At 50.2% G+C, this 18935-nt stretch overlaps 1 protein-coding gene across 1 annotated transcript in view; it reads left to right on the forward strand.

Annotated features, from left to right (window-relative positions):
* Window positions 1-18935, forward strand: part of LOC102014769 (olfactory guanylyl cyclase GC-D-like) — a 96033-nt gene that overhangs the window by 64067 nt on the left and 13031 nt on the right. The window contains 15 exon segments of the mRNA XM_005380447.1: window positions 620-1375; window positions 4385-4411; window positions 4414-4589; window positions 4591-4683; window positions 5794-6148; window positions 7602-7686; window positions 8338-8457; window positions 8539-8644; window positions 10214-10294; window positions 13482-13561; window positions 13563-13644; window positions 13864-14020; window positions 14326-14354; window positions 14356-14458; window positions 16122-16270. Coding sequence (XP_005380504.1) covers window positions 620-1375; window positions 4385-4411; window positions 4414-4589; window positions 4591-4683; window positions 5794-6148; window positions 7602-7686; window positions 8338-8457; window positions 8539-8644; window positions 10214-10294; window positions 13482-13561; window positions 13563-13644; window positions 13864-14020; window positions 14326-14354; window positions 14356-14458; window positions 16122-16270 — 2399 coding nt within the window.

Here is an 18935-nt window from a genome sequence, read left to right on the forward strand (position 1 = left end):
GAAGGAAGGAAGAAAGAAAGAAAGAAAGAAAGAAAGAAAGAAAGAGAAAGGAAGGAAGGAAGAAAGAAAGAAAGAAAGAAAGAAAGAAAGAAAGAGAAAGGAAGGAAGGAAGAAAGAAAGAAAGAAAGAAAAAGAAAGAAAGAGAAAGAAAGAAAGAAAGAAAGAAAGAAAGAAAGAAAGAAAGAAAGAAAGAAAAAGGAAGGAAGGAAGGAAGGAAGAAGTAGGCTTTATTTTAAGTACCAGACGTGAGGTCACTTAGTCATCACAATAATAATAGGAAGTAGCTTTTACAGCCCAGATTTTACAGAGGAGGAAAATAAGGTTCAGAAAGCTTTAGACATTGGCCCAGGATCACACAGACAGAAACACGGAGTTGAGGCTGGTCAGTTCTGTGCCTGCAGTTCACATGCTGAGAGACTGAGCTCCAGCCCAGGACTTTAAACATCAGGAGGCTGGGAGCTAGTACTTGGTAGACGTGCATGGGAGAAGTCCTTGGAGATCATGGGTCCAAGTCTCTCACTTCATCATTACTGGGAGGGGCTGTCTGCCTCACAACCACACAGGAAGTGCTGGCAGAACATGCTAGAAAGCAAACCCTGTCCACATTCTCCTTTCCCAGGGCTGCTTGTGGGCTTGTGCCCTGAAGGCTGGAACTGGACGCTGCCACACAAGACCTGCCTGCTCTGCCAGTGCCCACGGAGGCGCACTCCCAGGCAACCAGGGACAGCCCCCTCCCTATCACTTCTCTTGATGGTGTTTAGTGGCGCCCTCCTATGGGCTGCGTCCCTCCCCCATCTGGTATTGGGAACAGGGACCTTCACCGTGGGGGTGCTGGGTCCCTGGGACTGTGACCTCACCTTTGCTCAGGCCCTCCCAAATGTAGCTGCCCAGCTGGCTGTAGATGGAGTCAACCAGGACCCTTCATTGTCACTGGGCTCACAGCTGGCGTCTGGCGTCCTCCCCACAGGCTGCAACACCTCTCATGCCCTGGCCACATTCCTAGCCCACAAGAACGCTGTGGCTGCTTTTGTGGGCCCTGTCGATCCTGGTTACTACCCAGCAGCAGCTCTACTGGCTTACAGCTGGGGCAAGACCCTCTTCTCCTGGGCATGTGAGGCTCCAGATGGTGGAGGTGAATTGGTGCCCAGCTTGCCTTCTGCTGCCCATGTGCTACTGTCTGTCATGAGACACTTTGGCTGGGCTCACTCAGAGATTGTGTCCTCCCACCAGGGCATCTGGGTGGCCACAGCCCAGCAGCTGGCCGCAACTATCAGGACACATGGGCTACCTGTGGGGCTGGTGACCTCTCTGGGACCTGGGGATCAGGGGGCCCCAGAAGTCTTAAAGCAGCTCTGCAGCATGGATGGCCTGAAAAGTAAGTATACTCAGGCCCCTCCATGCTGTGGGCAGGGTGGACTTCACACGGCCGCTGATGGGGGCTTCCTCTGCATCAGACTCTGGGCTGAGCACTTGAAAACTGCTAGTCCAGAGCTAGTCTCACTGAAGTCTCCACTCACTAGCCCAGAGGACATGTGTGATCTGCCCACATCACACAGCCGGCAGGTCGTGCATCTGGATTTGGGGCTCTAATTCAAGTGTTGGTTGTGGACTGGGAGAAAGGGCATCCTTGGCTCTTGGGTGGTGAAATGAACGACACGAGTGCAGCAGCACCTGAGCCCAGGATGGGAGTCAGAGCCAGTCTTGGTTTTGTGGTCAGTCCTAACCTCCACAGATTCACTGATTGACCCATTATTTCCTTTGTTTACCAAGCTCTGTGGTACTGGTGCTGAGTCACAGCAGTGAAGAAGACAGACATGGTGGCGATGTCCAGGGGACAGCTATGCAACAGGGAGACAGGCGTGTGAACAGGTGGTATAACAGAGATGGCAGGGCCATCCCAAGAACCAGAGGCCTGCAGAGCAAAGGAGCGGAGATGAGGACGATACTCAGAGTAGGAGACACTGGCCTCACTAGGGAAGTAACCAACCGGGAAGACATACTGGATGGTAGAGGGGACAGCAGATGGATCTTAGGCAAAGCTACACTGGGTGTCTTCTGGTTGTGGCCCATGTAGGTCAGGAAATCAATTTAGTGAATCATGACTCACATTATAAAAAAGAAAGTGGGTGGAACAGAAAAAGAGAAAAATAGAGTCAGGTATAATAAAGTAGAACAGAATGCAACAGAATGAAAATGTGTTCCACCTGAAAGTGCCCTGCAGGAGCAAGGATTAGTGGGGGCCTGTGAAGCATTTTCCAGTGAACTCAAGTTTTACATACTCAGATGTGTGAATGTATCCAGGCAAAATATATCCTGACGCAGCTAGGCCCTAGGAACGTGAGGAGGAGCTGGCCCGGCCCCAGCTGTGAGGAGCTGAGTCTGGTGGAGAAACAGGCGCATAAACTGCACAGAGCAGTCCAAGGGCTCAGCAGCTCACCTGCCTGGGAGTGAGGAGAGTTACACAGAGCAGGTGACGTTAGGGCTGGGCCTGGCAATGAGTGTAGGCAGGAGAAGCTGCCTACAGATAGAGGTGAGAGGGAAAGGTATTCTGGGCAGAAGGATCAGCTGGTGTGGAGGTAACACATTCACAAGTCTGGGAGAAAGGGGATTGGTTCAGTTCTGAGTGGCTGGGACAGGTTGGCAGCAGGTGAGGAAACCATTAGACTCCTTCCCCACCCCTGTTGTGGGGGACTGAGTTCCAGCCTTGGTGCTGGCATTCAGGAGCCAGGAGGCAGAGTATGAGGGTCACATGCTCTCAAGTCAGATTGTAGGAACTGCACTGTTGGTCCTCAGGCAAGTCACCAATCCTAGAGGCTCAGCTGTTGCCAGAGCTTTAGGCTCTGACTTCCATGTGAATCCTCAGGCCTACTGAGGAGAACCCTAACTTTTCTTTGTGGCTCCATTTTCTGGGGTTTTCTGGGAAAAGAGGTTGCAGCAGAAACCTGGGGCACATCCAGACAAGTGGTGGCCATTTTTCACTGGGGTTGTGCCCATGGTCAGGGACAGGGGAAGTCTGGTGTGGACTCATACCTTGTCAGGGCTCCCTTCTGTCCTAATGCCTAGGGAGGCAACTGGCTACCTTACTACCAGTGACTGTTTCTTCTACTGAGGCAATGGTGGATGTTTCCATATCTGCTTAGACCTTGAGGATGCCACCCACAGCCGCAGTTAGGGTCCCAAGCTGATGAGGTCCCAAGCAGTTAGGGTCCCAAGCAGTTAGGGTCCCAAGCAGTTAAGTTCCCAAGCTGATGAGGAATCCCAAGCAATCACTCAGTGGATTATTATGCAGCCATAAAATGAATGAAGTACTGACACATACCAGCACAAAGACAAGCCTGGAAAACATATGCTACCTAAAAGATGCCAAACATAAAGGATTGCATATGGTATAAGCCCTGTAGATGAAATGTCCAGAATAACAAATCCATGGAGACAAATGGTAGATAGGAGGAAGAAATAAGGAGTGACTACAAATGGGGATGATAAACATATTGTCAAGTTAAACAATGGCAATGGTTGTACAACCTTGTGAATAGGCTAAAGCCACTGAATTGTGAACTTTTAAAGGGGTGGATGTTGTGGTAGAGAAAGCATCTTAAGTTTTTTAATTTAAGGTTTATAAGCTGGAAGTCAGCTCTAGGTTCAAGGGCTGGCTCTATTGCTCGATGGCTAAGTATTCTGGGGCAACTCCCTCATTTCTCTGTGCTTCAGTTTCTTCATCTGCAAGAGGAGATAGAGATAAACATACTCCTTAGGCCTGCTGCAGTATTGAATGACTACATGTAAAGGCACTTTAGGACAACACCGCACAGAAAGCTGTAAATACATAATAGCAATTGTCAGACCACTGGGTTTTGGTAGGTTGGGAAGCTGGGTGAAATCACTGGGTGAGCACGCTGGGGAGGATGGCCAGATGGCTGGAGTAATACAAATCCTTTCTTGTTTGAGGGTACTCTTTTCACCAGGGGAACCCACATTTGGTGGTCTTGTCTATAGCTACCCACTCCCTTGACAATAAGACCTAACTAGAAAATAATAAACCTTGAAACCAGAAATCAAAAATGCCAGCTGCAGCCTACCACTGCCTTACCTGCCATCCCTATTCTCTTGTTTGGTGACCACTCTGTATGGCAGGTAAGGCAAGGAGAGGCTCATTGGGCTGGTATGTTTGATGTCTAGTTTTCAAGGCTAATTATTTTCTGGCCAGGTCTTATTTTCAGGGAAATGTGGTTGTTTAGGGGAAGCAGAGTTCCAGTGGGGGAGGGCTGGAGTGGGATGTGGCAGCAGAGTTTTGAGCAGCTGTCCAGAACCACAGGGCCCTGGGCTTCAGGGAAGGCCACAGAGCCCTGGGCCCTCAACGATGATCCTGTTGTCCCTCTTCCAGTTGTGGTGCTGTGCATGCACTCTGCATTGCGGGGGGCTTGGAGACTGCCCTGCTGGGCCACGCTGATGCCCAGGGCCTGGCAGATGGAAGGCTGGTCTTCCTGCCCTATGATACGCTCCTCTTTGCCCTGCCCTACCACAACCGCTCCTACCCCATCCTGGGTGTCAGCGGCCCCCTGCGGAAGGCCTCTGACACGGTGCTTACTGGTCAGCCTGGAGTCCAGCCCTGAAAATGAGGCTTTTGCTGCTGCTGCTGCTGGGTTGGGTAGAGAAGTAGCTGCCCACCTGAAGCCAGAGCAGGTAGGTAATCGAATTCTCCTACATCATAAGGGTGGGGCCTGGGCAGGTGAGATGTCCCACAGTGGGCCCATACACTGTGGGCACATAGCCTGCCTTTTTTTGACAAAGAATGTCTCTTTTTCTTCTGTGAGTAGTCATTTAGATCCCGATCTCTCTCTGTTTCTCTCTCTCTCTCTCCTCTCTCTCTCTCTCTCTCTCTCTCTCTCTCTCTCTCTCTCTCTCTCTCCATGCTATGGCCTGCTCTGTCAGTTCTCCTCTTGGTCCTCTTTGGTTTCTACCCTCCAGCTGCGGGGTTCTCAGTTCCTATCATTTCCTGTCATTCTTCCCTCCCTTTCAGTCTGTTACAGACTTCTTCCTCTCCTGGTTTATATCTCTCTAGCAAGTTGTGAAGATCAGGAGGACGTGTTGGGAGTGCTGCATGAGGTGAGGAAGGATTTCCAGGCACCTCAGTTATGGTGCAGAGTGTTAGTGGTGGGGATGCAGCTGCTGGCTTAGTTTTGGCTCATAAGACTCTGCTGAACTCCATTGTCCCTTGGACTGTCTGCTTCTTGGTGACAAGGAGACAGCAAAGTCATTCAACCAATCATTCATCTAAAAATGTGGATTGAATCCCTCCTGTGGACAATCAGCTAACAGGAGCCAGGTAGTGAAGAAGACACACCTGGCCTTCAGGGAGTTTTATTCTGCTAGGGAGAGATACAATGACAGAGTTCAAACAGTGACAAGAACTAGAAGAGGATCTAGTGACAGGCTGCAGTGGAGTACTGAGCAACAAGGGATAGGATGGGCAAGGTGGCCTACTCAGGAAGGGGCACTTGAGCTGATCTCTGAATGATCAGAAGGCATCCAGGTGAAGATTCAGATGAAGAACAATGAGGTAGAACCTGCTAGAACCACAAGTTTTGTGTTAGAAAATTTTGACATCAGAGTTGGTTGTGACAACAGTGGTGGTGGCCATAGAGACTGGGAAGCTGCTGAGTAGGATAATGTGGGACTGTGTTGCAGGGGAGAGTGTTAATCTAAACAGCTGCTCCTAGCAGAAGAATAGGACCTCCTGTCTAGGAGCCTATGCCATGAGGTTGTGCAGTTGAAGGATTTTCTCTCTCACAGGTGTCCCCACTCTTTGGAACCATCTATGATGCTGTTGTCCTATTGGCCCATACCCTGAGCCGCTCTGAAAGCAAGGGGGCAGGGTTCTCAGGAACTCACCTAGGGGACCATATAGGGGCTCTTGATGTGGCAGGATTTAGCCAGAGGATCTGGACCAATGAGAAGGGTAGGAGGCTGGCCCAGTATGTCATCTTGGACACCGATGGTCAAGGAAGCCAGTTGGTCCCCACCAACATTCTGGACACAGCCACATAGAAAGTGAAGCCCCTGAGCAAGGCCATACATTTTCCAGGAGGGGCTCCTCCAGCCCATGACTCCAGCTGCTGGTTCGACCCCAATACCCTGTGTATGAGAGGTAATTCATTATCTACTCGTCCATCCACCAGCTACCCAACCATCCATCCATCCATCCACTCATCCATTTATCCATCCATCTATCCATCACCTATGCATCCCTTTACCCATCAATCCACCCATCCACCCATCCACCCACCCCCATTTATCCACCTATGTCCATCCACCCATCACCCATCCATCCAATTCATCCATCCATCCACCCACCCCCCCATTTATCCATGTCTACCTGTCCATCTGCCACACATCTGTCCTTCCAACCATCTATCTATCACCCATCCATTCATCCATCCTGCTGAGTTAAAGTTCCCCATATGGATAGTATTATAAGGGTAGTAGGAACAGATGCAAAGAAGGGATATAACACTTCACTGAGAAGACTGAGCCAGCAGCTCTGTGTGGTACCAGAGAAGACTAGCAAGGCATCCCTCAGATGGGTGGGGCTAAAGCATTTAGAGAGACATTCTCATCTATCAGATCTCCTAACAGTTACCATAGCTTTGTTCCTAGGCCATTATCTTCCAGGAACCGCTGGAGAACTGAAGTTCAGAAAGACTTGATAAGCTACTCAAGGGCACACAGGGAAGCAGTGGCTGAGCTCATACCAAGCCCAAGTCTTCCAACTGCAAGTGCAGGATTTCCTTTCCTAGTGAACAGTGTGAGACCGGGAGGCCCATAACATTCTGACTCCTCTCATTCATCTACTCTGTGTGTCAAAGCTGATAAGACTGTTTTGACAGTCACGTGCCTAAGTATAGAGAAATGTGCACACAACAGTGTGTGGAGAGGGCCACCCGCGTTCCCTAACGCACACTTAGCTGCAGTGACTGCCGTGGGTGAGTAGCATAGGTTGGACGGCTTATTCACCTCCCTCCCCTGCCCCAAACCTTCTGCGGCCCCTTCCTCCTCCTGACCTGGGCTCTCCCTGCTCTCTCAACCCCAGCCCATGAGCATAGCCAACTCCTTGCATTTCCTGGAACACGCCCTTCTCTGTTAGGCTGCCCTTGACTGTGAACTCTCTTCCCCTTGGAGTGCTTTTCTAGGCCCTCTACCCTACCCAACTTTGCCTAGCTAAATCTTTTTGCCCTTTGAGATGAGTTCTGTAGTCAAATTGGGGCTTCTCATCTCCTCTCCCCAGGCACACAGTATGGTTCATAGTATCAGCTCTCTCCTGGACAGATGCAAGCCCTAAGAAATCTCTTGGGAGAGGGACAGAGGTGAAGACTTCACCCAGTGTTTTATTTGCCCCAGGCATTGTGCTCAGCCCCAGGGCTATAGGACAGAATGGAACCTTGCCCCGCCACACAGGCAGTAGTTCTGAGCTTAGCCACTGGGGAGGTAGCTAGGCAATGTGTTCCCATTTCCCAGGGGGGATGCCTAGAAAGTAAGCGTAGGAGTGTGGTGAGGAGGCTGTCACTGTGTGGTGATTCTTATCTGTCCCTACTTCCCCACAGGTACACAGCCCCTGAGCAGCCTCCTGGCTCTGGCCCTGACCTGTGGCCTGATGCTAGCTGGTGGGGCCCTCATTGTCTCTGTCAGGTGAGACTGTCTTGGCCTGAACCAACTCTGGTTCTCCTTGTCCCCCTACAGGGCCTCCCTGTGGCAACCTGCAGGGGCTTTCCCTGCCTCCATCCTCTAGGACTTCAGGTGTTCTTTTCCACCTACAGTCAGGACCTTTGGGACCCTAGCTGAGAAGGTCTGAAACCCCAGGAAGAGGCCTATGACCCATGAGGAGACTCTGACGTCTGAGCTTCAAGCTCTCATCTATACAATGAAGCGGGGTGACCAGGATCATCCCCAGGGGGCCCTTCAGCTATAAGAACATTCTCCCTGGAGTTCTAATTGCTGTGCTCCTAATCCAGATGGTCTCTGAGTCTCAACCACATCTGAAAGGGGGCATCCTTTCATTCCCACCTCACCCCAGGCTCTGGCTATCCCTGGGACCTCCAGGCACCTGGGAACACCGCACCCAGTAGCCACATCAGTCCCTCAGCAGTCCCAGGCCTGAGCCCAAGGCCAAAGGGTTCAGGAGGATAGTGCTCCGTGCACTTAACTGGGATGGGTGGGACATAGAAATGGAAACAAGGAGAGAACAAGGGGGGACTGTGAGTCAGAGACCGATCCAAGGGTCAGATTGAAGTGGGGGTGACCTTTGTATCACCCTTACTGCCCTCTATCTCTCATCTCCAGACTGGGCATCCGGCAGCTGCAGCTGGTGTGGTGCCCCCACCAGGTCCTGTTGACCACCCAGGAGCTCACCTTCCTCCGCAGGCCCCCAAGCTGTAGGGCAGGTGGGGTAGAGCTGGGCTGGTGGTCAGGCACCTGATCTTGGCGGGATCTGGGCTTCTGATCATGCCTCCCCCTCCAACAACTGGACAAGGACAGTCCAAGTGAATCAAGAAGCATGGATGATGGCGGGAGCCTGGGGTCAGTGGCCCAGGGGTCAGCAAGAAGCCCGCCAGCCCCCCAGGAGGCCAGCAACATAGCGTTATACCAGGTAAGGTTTTCTGCCACCAAGGAGGCCTGGAGAGCTGTATCAGTATGGAGAATGTTTGGTCCATTTCTAACAGAGAATGGGAAACCAGCCCGAATAGGAGCAGTGGTTTTCCTGGGTTCCCTGGCAAGTCAGCAGCAGGGGTACAAGTAGGAAACAGAACTTCCAGCTCTCAGCCAAGCATGGCTCCATGACTCCTGGCCACTTGGCCCTAGGCACTGCTCAGGGCACTGTATTAGTCAGTGTTCTCATCACTGAGACACAACACTTGACACACACAACTTAGAGGCGGAGGGGTTTAACTTGACTCATAGTTTGCAGGGATTCACTCCATGGTCTGTTGGCTCCAAGGCAGAAATAGCAAGGTAAAACGGCATGGCAGAGGAAAGCTGCTCACCCCATGGTAGCCAGGAAGCAGAGAGAGGAAATGTGGAGGGAGTTATACCCTCTAAAGGATCACCCCCCAGGGACATACCTCCTTCGACCAAGTCTCACCTCTTAACAGTACATGTAGCTGTGAACTTATCACTAGAACAATTCACTGATGAGTATAGCATCTTCATGATTCAATCACCTTCCAAAATCACTACCTCTGAACACATCACACATTGAGGAGACATTCTAGATCTAAACCATTATGGTCGTACAACATGGAATTCGTGGTCCCCAAGTCCCTGGTGGCAGCACCCAGCCCTGAGCAGCCTCTAGGCAGAGCACAGACCACCAGCTGACAGGGAGGCTAGAAAGTTAGATGTTAAACCGACAAGACTATAAGGTTGCCTGAGCCATTGCAACGTCTCAGGTGCTGTCATTCTCAAGTTCAGTAACTCGATGACACTACAGTGCTCATATTCCGTGACTCCCACAGTTGATGAGCCAGTTGCTTCCATGGGAAGCAACCTGAGACTCTTGCTGCTTCTTTTCTACCTTGTCCCCTACAGAATTCCATCCTTTCCCTTTTCTGCTGAAAGGAGGCCTTAGTGATGTGCAAAGTACGTGTTGTCTGTAAACCAAGGAGGTGCACCCACCCCGGGACAAGGGACATAGGCCTGAGGCTGCAGCTAGCACTGTGCCAGCCCAAGACAAGGACAGAGCCCCACTTTAAGGACACTCCCTCTCCCTCCCTCCCTTGCCCCTTTCCTGTGTCAAAGAGAAACTCTTCACAGGGCCTGGGGCATCAAGGGTATCTGAAACCTGCAGAGTTAAGCTGATCTCAAGGCCAAGAACTAACATGCTTCATAGCCACCACCTCATTAGCCCTGGAGATGAGGTGCTTTACAGGTTTAGAACCTGAGGTTCAGAGAACGGAAGTCACCTGACCCAGGTCAGAGAGCTAAAAGGTAGTAAGTCAGGACTGGAACTTGGGTCTGTCAGTCAAGCCCAGGGGCTTGGCTCTGCTAGGGGCCCAGTAAAAGTCTAACTATGGCCCTTGCTGCCCAGGCTCTGCCCAGCACACAACATAGAAGAGCACCTTTCTCGGGGAGAAGATGGGGCCGAGCGAGGTGGAGGGATCTTCTGAAGTCACACAGCTGGGGAACAGCAGCAGGCAAACCATTGCATTTCCTTGAACAGGGAGACTGGGTTTGGCTGAAGAAGTGTGAAGCAGGTACAGCTCCTCAGCTGCACCCCAGCTGCCTCGGCCTCCTGAGAAAGGTAGGGCTGTTTGGGAGGTAGGAAGGGGAGGATCTGCTCAGGGCAATCCCCACACACATCCTAAGGTCACATTGTCATTCCAGTATGGTCCTCACCATAGCCACCAGGGATACAGTCCCCTCCAGTAGCAGGTCACGTGGCATCTCAACACCATCAAGGGCCACTGGGCTGCACCTTTCCTCCGTCTGCCCAGCCAGGCATTCATCTGCTATTTTTGGGCACTCTCATGTGCCAGGCTGTGTTCTGGGCTTTGGAAAAGAGAGGTTCTCTCCTTGGGGCAGCTTCTATCACTGTCCACATAAGTACCTTTGCCCTGAGATTGTCCCCACCCCAAGAGGCATCGTGGGCCAACAGGATACTGCCTCCAAGGAACATGAGCTTCCCTGGGAAACCTAGCCAACGCTGTCCAGCTGCAGGGGAACTGGGAGGGGTGCAGGGAACATACAAAATAACCCAGAACTGTTCCTGGCAAGCGGAGAGCCTTCAACCAATGATGAATTTAATTAGCTTCTTACTTTTGCTATTTTTTATTACTCTTTCCAACATCACCACTCTGAAATAAAGTTTGGAGAGGTTAAGTAACTGGAGGTACATTTAGGCATTTCCCAGTGGTCATCTTGCAACCTGTGTGAGGAGATCTCTCTCTGTATCTCTGTCTCTGTCTCTGTCTCTCTCTCTCTCCCCCTTCCCCCCTGATAATCAGAGAGTATTGAGCTACATCCCAGCCTCTTAAATTTTTAATTTTGAGACCAGTTTTCACCAAGTTTCCCAGGGTGGCCTCAAACTTGCAATCCTGCTGCCTCTGCCTCCTGAGTATCTGGGATCACAGGCATATATGCAGTCACTCAAATCTGGAAACTGCTTAGGTTAGCCATGACGTTTCTCAGCACCTTTACTATGCTATTCTATCTACTGCTATGTAACAGCTTACCCCAAAAGGTAGTGGCTTAAAACAATGACCATTTTATATCTTGCAATTTTGTGGAGAAGAAACATTGGTAGGGCTCAACTGGGCAGTTCTATTTTGCTTTGCCTCGGTTAGAGGAAGGCTCAGTAGTGCTTAGCTAATAAATGGGCTATCAGAGCTTAGTAAACTGACCCACAGGCAAACCAGGCACATCCCCTGCTTTGATAAATGAAGTTTTTTTAAGAGGCATAAAAATTTATTAGACAGAAATTTAAAAGTACACACTTAAGGAAACAGAGAACAGGCCCTCAAGAGAGAGGTACATTATAGTTAGGAGCTGGAAATATTTATGTGTTTTTGGCAGTGGAAAGCTGTGGAATTTGAGAGTCCATAAATGAAATTTTATTGGAATAAAGCCTTCTCTCTCCTTTATGTGTTGTCTGTGGCTGCTTTCCTCCTCCAATGTCAGAAACGAATGGCTGTGCCAGAGACCCGCAGAACCTAAAATATTTACTCTCTGCACCTTTCCAGAAAATGTTGCTACTTCTCAGTCCAGAGGCCATAAAATGGCATCACTCATGCTCGATGCCTTGGCAGGAAAGTTGGAAAGCTGGATTCATCTCCCCTCTTTCTGTAATCTCAGAGCTTCCCTCTGTGGATTCTCTAGACTTCTGACCTAGGGTCTTAGAGCACCAAAGGAAAGGGTAACAAGGGGCAGGAAACGAAATTTGCCAGTCCTGCGTGCAGAAGCATACAAGACAACTTCCACTGTATTCAGCTGGTCATAGTCATCACAAAGCTACTCCCCCACACTCAAGGGGAGAGGCCATGCTTAACTTCCACATATACTAATGAGCCTGCGAATCTTCAGTGGGAGAATGTGCAGGTCCCTCATTTAGCTGAGCCCGGAACTGTTTTTATGAGAAAGGCCATGCCAGACAAGGGTTCTATCTGTCCTGCTTGGCAAATGCCGGTGTCCCTGATTAGGTCTAGCTCTCTCTGTCTCCCTGTCTCCCTGTCTCCCTCTGCCTCCCTCTGTCTCCCTCTGTCTGTCTCTGTCTCTGTCTCTGTCTCTGTCTCTGTCTCTGTCTGTCTGTCTGTCTGTCTGTCTCTCTCTCTCGTGATGTTGGGCTTGGACCCAGGGCTTTGTGTATGCTAGGCATACACAAAGTCACATCCCCAGCCCTGAGTGTGAGCTTTATAATTTGCCGGGCAACTGTCAGGGACACTGCTACCAGATCCCTCTGCTCTTCTTTTTGTTTGTTTGTTTGTTTTTTGTTTCTTTTTTTTTCCAGTACCGGAATCAAACTCACAACCTTGCGCTTGCCAGGCAGGCACTGTGCCACTGAACTAAATCCCCAGCACCCCCTCTGCTCTTTTTCCTCCCCCTTCAATATCTTATCCTTGGAGAGAGAAATGATACAGTTTCTATGCAGTAGTGTCACTTATTTTGAGAAGAAAACCTAGATCTCTACTCTGTAGAGGTGGGTATAGCTCATTCGTTTATTTATCCATGGTATTTCCATTCACTTGTTCATTCACTTGTCTATCCATCCATCTACCATCCACCTGTTATGGTTTATGTCTGTGTGTCCCCCCAATGCCTCCTGCGGACATGGGGCAGGCTTTTAGAGTTTGAATATGGGTGTGAGAGCTGCACCCGCCCTGGAGTGGATAGTTTGCATATGTAAGGGAGAGGAAAAGGGTGCTTGAGGCATTCCTCCTTCATTCCGCCCTGGTATGTGTTGCTGCTTTTGCTGTGTTCTGCAGACATGAGCTGTAGCTCTCCGTCATGTGCCACTCTGCCTTATAAGCTGCCAAGTACGGGCTGAAACCTCCACGAACTGTAAGCGAAATAAACCTTTCCTTCCTTAATTTTGGGCGTCAGGTATTTTGTCCCAGCAGCAAGAAAAAAGTAACCAAGACACCACCCAACCATATATCCACCACACATCCACTCATTCATCCATCCATCCATCCATCCATCCATCCATCCATCCATCCACCAATCTATCCATTAACCCAACCAGCCAACCATCTTTTTTTTTTTTTTTTTTTTTTTTTTTTTTTGGTACCAGGCATTGAACTCAGGACCTTGACTTGCCAGGCAGGCGATTGTGCCACTGAGTTATATCTCCAGCCCCCAACCATCATTTCTAATGCTTCTCTGTGCTCATCCTTGTGCTCGGTGATACATACAAGGACCCTCTATGTAGATTATACTTGGTCTGGCCTTCAAAGTTCTCCATGAGGGTGTTAAGGTATCTATTGCCTCAACAGATGAGAGAGATGCATCATGAGAATGTCACCACCTGCCTGGGCTTTTTTGTGGTTCCTGAGGTCAGTGCTCTGGTGCTAGAGTAGCCTAAAGGACCTGCTACAAAACAAGGCTCTGTGGCAAGACTGGACCTTCAAGGCCTCCCTACTTCTGGATTTGATCCAAGTGAGGAACCTCCCCTGGAGGTGTAGGGGCATCGGGAGGGCAGGCAGATAAAACATGCTCAGGTGTCCCACACCTGGGCTCTTCCAGCTTTGTCTGCGAAATTGGAACAGTGTAGTGAAAGGGGAGGTAAGGCAGGAAGGCCTTCTTGGGCCCATGGGAGTTCTGAGGTCTCTCTCAGGCATCATAGATCCACTGGAATCGCCATTATGTCCACCCTAGGGCGTGCAGTATCTGCACCATTGACACCTCCTGCATGGCTGCCTCAAGTCCCTGAACTGTGTAGTGGATTGTTACTTCGTGCTCAAGGTCACTGACTATGGCTATGCTGAGCTCTTGGATGCCCAGCAGTTGCCTGGACCCCAGCCTGCCCCAGAAGGTCAGAACCAGAGTGGTGAGGGGCCTGCCAGTAGGTACTGAGACCTCTGTCTAAACCAGGGCCTTGAGAAGCAGAGTAGGGGGAGAGTATGTCCTACTGTCAGTCACTTCCTGTTGTGTAACATTGAGTCAGTGACTACTACCCTAGAGGAGCCTCAGGCTCTTCATCTGTGACCCCAGAAAACAGAAGTACCCATGTCCTCCCGGAGCACAAGGAAAAGCAATGACATCACTGCTGTGAAGTGCTGGCCCGCCTGGCCCAACCTGCTGCAAAGAGTGATGAGTAGCCTTGCCCTGTGATTGCAGAGCTGCTGTGGACAGCTCCTGAGCTGCTGCAGAGGCCCCAGGAGCCCAGGGGACGTCTTCAGCATGGGCATCATTTTTCAGGAGGTGCTGACCCAAAGTCCACCCTACTCCTCCTTGGGGCTCTCAGCAGAAGGTACGGTGTCTGCCTCCCCCTCCCTGGCCTGTCCCTGGCTGCAGTCTCCAAATAGTTAGGGAGCTTTGTGACAATCAGGAAATCCAGGCCTAAAAATCACTACATAGGCATCTCAAGTCTGACTATACGATTGGGTTTCCTTGACTTAAGCCAGGCAAACCTTCAGCTACTCTGCCAAAGTGGCAGCTGACCAGCTCCAGCCGCTGAAGGCATTACTTTTCGGTGCCAACTCTGGCCCCTTCCTTTCTCGCCCAAGGCCACTGCCACATCTTCAGGTGCTCACGCCCTAAGGCGCCTCCTCCCCTCCAAGCCCAGCACAGATCGTGTCCACACAGAGCTCAGTCCCGCATCATTCACACAAATCACTCACTCTCTCCAAGCCTTGGTTTTTCATCTTTAAAATGGAAATCAATAAACATGTGCCAGGGCCAGGCCTGCGACTGATGTGGCCAGGCTTCCCAGTATTTGCAGGCTCAGCTACCTGCCTAGTAGGACTCTTTCCAGGGCCTCTCTGTCCCCATACTTTTGTCCCCATACAGGATAATCCCTCACCTGTTCCCCGTTGTCACCTGGCAGGTAGACATTTTCACTTTTCCAGCCCCAGGGCCAGGACCTAACTTCAGAAATGCTCCCTTCTTTCTGTGTTCTCTATCAGGGCTTCCTAGAAGCCAGTACTGTACCAAAAAAGAGAAAGAAAAAGCCTGGAGCTTCATATACTACTCAACTATTAGACCTTTAACACCCGCTGACTACAAAAATAATAAAACATTTGCCCTGAAAGCAAGGACACTTTGACATGGATTTGTATTTCATTCATCACAACACCACCAGCATGCCTTTGTAAAACAGCAGTCAGTGTGCATATGTGTGCATGCGCACACCTGTGGTGCTATTGGCTCCCCGTGCATATGTTCCTGTGCTCTGAGGTCTATTTTTAACTGGCCCTATGTGGGTGCCCTCCTTCACCTGTAAAAAGGGACAGTCACTCCAATGAGGAGTCAAGCGAAGGCCTGAGAAAAGACTGATATCCAGAAAGGTTTCTCTTTCTGGCTCCAGAGGTTCCCACCTCTGGATCCCAGCCCTCATCAGAGGAAGTTTATCTGCTGTGCCTCATAAGAACCCTAGAGATCGGTAGCATTGAGTGCCCATTTTATAGGCGGGGAAACTGAGGCTCAGAAAGCTGATACAACATGTATGAAAGTAAATGGAAGACTAGAAGCTCCATGCTGACCCACTGGCAACTAAGCAGGGGCAATGGGGGAGAACCTGCCAGGTACCAGCACCTCATATCCGTCACCTCCTCTGTCAGCACCCCTCTCAAGAAGGCCATTTACTGAGCTAGTTTCGCAGATGGGAAGACTGAGGCTGAGAAAGTTATGGCCTTCTCCACCCTCTCATAAAGAGTTAGTAGCAGATCTGGATTCAAATCCAGCCCTCCCAGCTCCTGGTCTGAGACACTTTCCCTGGCCACACCCTGAGCAGACTCAAGAAAGCACCACGGCTCTGGCCACAGGCCAGCTGCACCCTAGGATGAGCGAAGAGAATGGGAAGCAGCCTGGTGACCTGACCCGCATGCCCCCTAAAATCTGCTCTCCCTCTCTCAGAGACCCCTCCCACGAGCCCTCCAGAATCAGGCCCATGACCAACATGGTGTTTGTTGCAGAAATCATCGGGAAGGTGGCTTCTCCCCCTCCTCTGTGCTGGCCACTGGTGTCCCCTGACCACGGGCCACACGTGTGCATCCAGCTGATGAAGCAATGTTGGGAAGAGGCTCCTGAGAACAGAACAACCCTGGACCAGATCTACACCCAGGTCAGGGCTCCGAGAAGAGGTGGGCACCTATCCAGTCCTCACTCAGCCTGGCAAGAGCCCACCATGGGGCTGGGGCTTGGAGATGCCATGCAGTTAGAGGTCCAGGGCTGGTATCATCATGCCTGAGTCCACCCAGGTTCCCAGCACGTTTGTCAGGCCCTCCTGAGTGCCCTCCCCAGGCTAAGTGTCTTGCTTCTGTTGACTAGCCTCTCGGCAGCCCTCTAAAAAACATGTCATTTTCACGGCTTTGCAGAGCAGATATGAGACACAGGTAAGCGAGGGAGCTTGTCTAAGGTATCTAAGTGAGCCCTAGGCCTCTCTGTCTGTCTGTAGAGCTACACAGGGAGCCTCACGAGGGACTTGGCCTCCTGGTGCCTGAGCAGAAATGCCCTTTGTGTCCTGGGTCACAGCAGTTTCCTGACTAAGGGAGGGGAAGGTGAGGGACCTTGGAGTCCTCTAGTCAACTTTGGGACTGCAGTGGGAGGGGCAAGGCAAATCTGGACCAGTCCTTCAGCAGAGTGGAGTGTGTGGGCCTGACTAAGCCATCCAACAGTGCCCCAGGGCCAATCCATCAAGCCTGGGTGATGTCTTTACCTCCTCTTCCTGCCCTCCACTACCCAGCCACAATGGCAAATTGCCAAAGTAAGATTCACAAGCAAGAGGGGTATTCTACAGCAGGAGCAGAGGAAGCATGCAGATATGAGAGGCCATGGGTCTTCTGAAAGCTGCTCACCAACCTTCCCCCACTGTGTCCCGGCGTCAGGGGGTGGGGTGGTCCATTTCACAGATGGAAGTCTGGACTCAGAGTAAATGAGCTCAAAGGGGTCACTGTGAGGGTAGGTGGCTAAGCTAAAATGAACCACCGTTCCTAAAACAGGGCCTAGAATCTCCCCTAGGAGGTCAAAGATTCCTGTAGCCCATGAGGCAGGGATGGAGGCACTGGCCCAGAGAGGGGATGACTGTGGGGTCCCTTGCCCAAGGCTCATGGCAAAGAAGGCTGAGGTATTCAGCATGAGAAGGGGTCCACATCCCACTGAGGGGAGGCTGAGTGTGGGAGTGGCCGGGTTCACCCCTGTGCTACCACCCACCTACTGTCTCACCAGGTGAGCTCAAGGCTCTGTTAAACCTCAGCCTCTTTACATCCTGCCTGGGAGGATAACTAACTTTGGCAAAGTGTAGCCATCAAACCAGATAACCAGTGTTCAAAGAAGTAGCTCTCTGAGAAGAAGGTAAGGGAGGTTCAGAAGAAGGAGCTCTGCCCTTGAAGTCAAAACCTAGTTTATGCCCAGGTCCCACTTCCCTGGGAATACAAGCCAATGCAACCCAAAAAAAAGTGAATATTGGGAAGGAAGGAGAAAATGACTGTGATTTACAGGTCGTGTGATTGCATTCCTGGACAGCCCAAGAGAACAATGGAAGAAGCATTCCAAATAACAAAATGCTGTGGTAGGGTAGTTGATGATAAAATTAGTACAAAAAGACTTCAGTTTGAAACTGTGTCCCTTGAGAAGTTATTTCACTTCTCAGATCCTTTGTTACTTAATTTAAGTGGTGGCCTTCTGTGGACTTGTGAGCTTCAGGCCCTTGTTGTCCTGCCCATGGTGACAGACGTCTGAAGCTTGGGCTTTTAATGGACAACGCACGTAGCACCAATGAGGAGCTACTGCCACTCCCCACCTTGCTGAGACTTGGCTAAAAGGGGGTATAAATGCAGGTTGAATGCATGCACACATACACACACACACACACACACACACACACATGCCAAAGATACACATGCTGGTACACTGTTCAAACTTCTGGGATAGACAAGAATGCACACCTTCACGTTGACCCTCAGTGATCTGATTCTCTTACTGACATTACTTTGGGGAGGTACAGACCATCTTGGGGAAGGTTCTAGAAAGTTTTGCTAGGAAACTGCTGCCACACTTGCTGACGGGTTATCACTAAAAGTGCTGTTCACTGAAGGTGTCTTCACATGAAGGCCTAAGAGGTGCTCTCTTTGCATGGTAGGAGCTGTAGTTGTGTTTCTTTTGAGCAAATAGTTTAATGTTCCATTGTCTTGTGGCCTCCATGGATTGTATAATCCATATTTCCCTTTTGGCTTTGTTGCGAGGAAACTCATATCAAAATAGTGATCAAATTTTAGCATGCAGTTTGCATATAGACCTCACTACAGGATTAACCTTTTCTTAAGAACAAGAAAAAAACCTTTGGTTCTAATGTCCTTACATACTTAGTATTCTATTTTGTAGGACTGTCTTTATTTTTTCATAAGAATAAGAATAGAGGAGTACAAATAGTGTGTGTGTGTGTGTGTGTGTGTGTGTGTGCATATATATATACATATATATATATATAGTTATATTCTGCATATACTTTTTCTATCTATCCACTTACCCATCTAGGTATCCACACATCTATCTACCAATGCATGCATCCACCTACTCTCCCCATCTATTTATCTACTTATCTATCTATCTATCTATCTATCTATCTATCTATCCATCTATCTATCTATTTTTAAGAACCAAGTGTGCTCACCCCACAGTGCTGTGTGAGGAAGAGGGCAGTAGGGTGATACACTTGTCAGTGGTAACGCCATGCTGTGTCCCACACCCTCTGCAAAGTCCTTTTCCTGCCCTCCTGCTCACACCTATGT

Source organism: Chinchilla lanigera, unplaced genomic scaffold, assembly GCF_000276665.1.
Source record: "Chinchilla lanigera isolate Chin_1 unplaced genomic scaffold, ChiLan1.0 scaffold00013, whole genome shotgun sequence".
NCBI classification, from domain to species: Eukaryota; Metazoa; Chordata; class Mammalia; order Rodentia; family Chinchillidae; genus Chinchilla; species Chinchilla lanigera.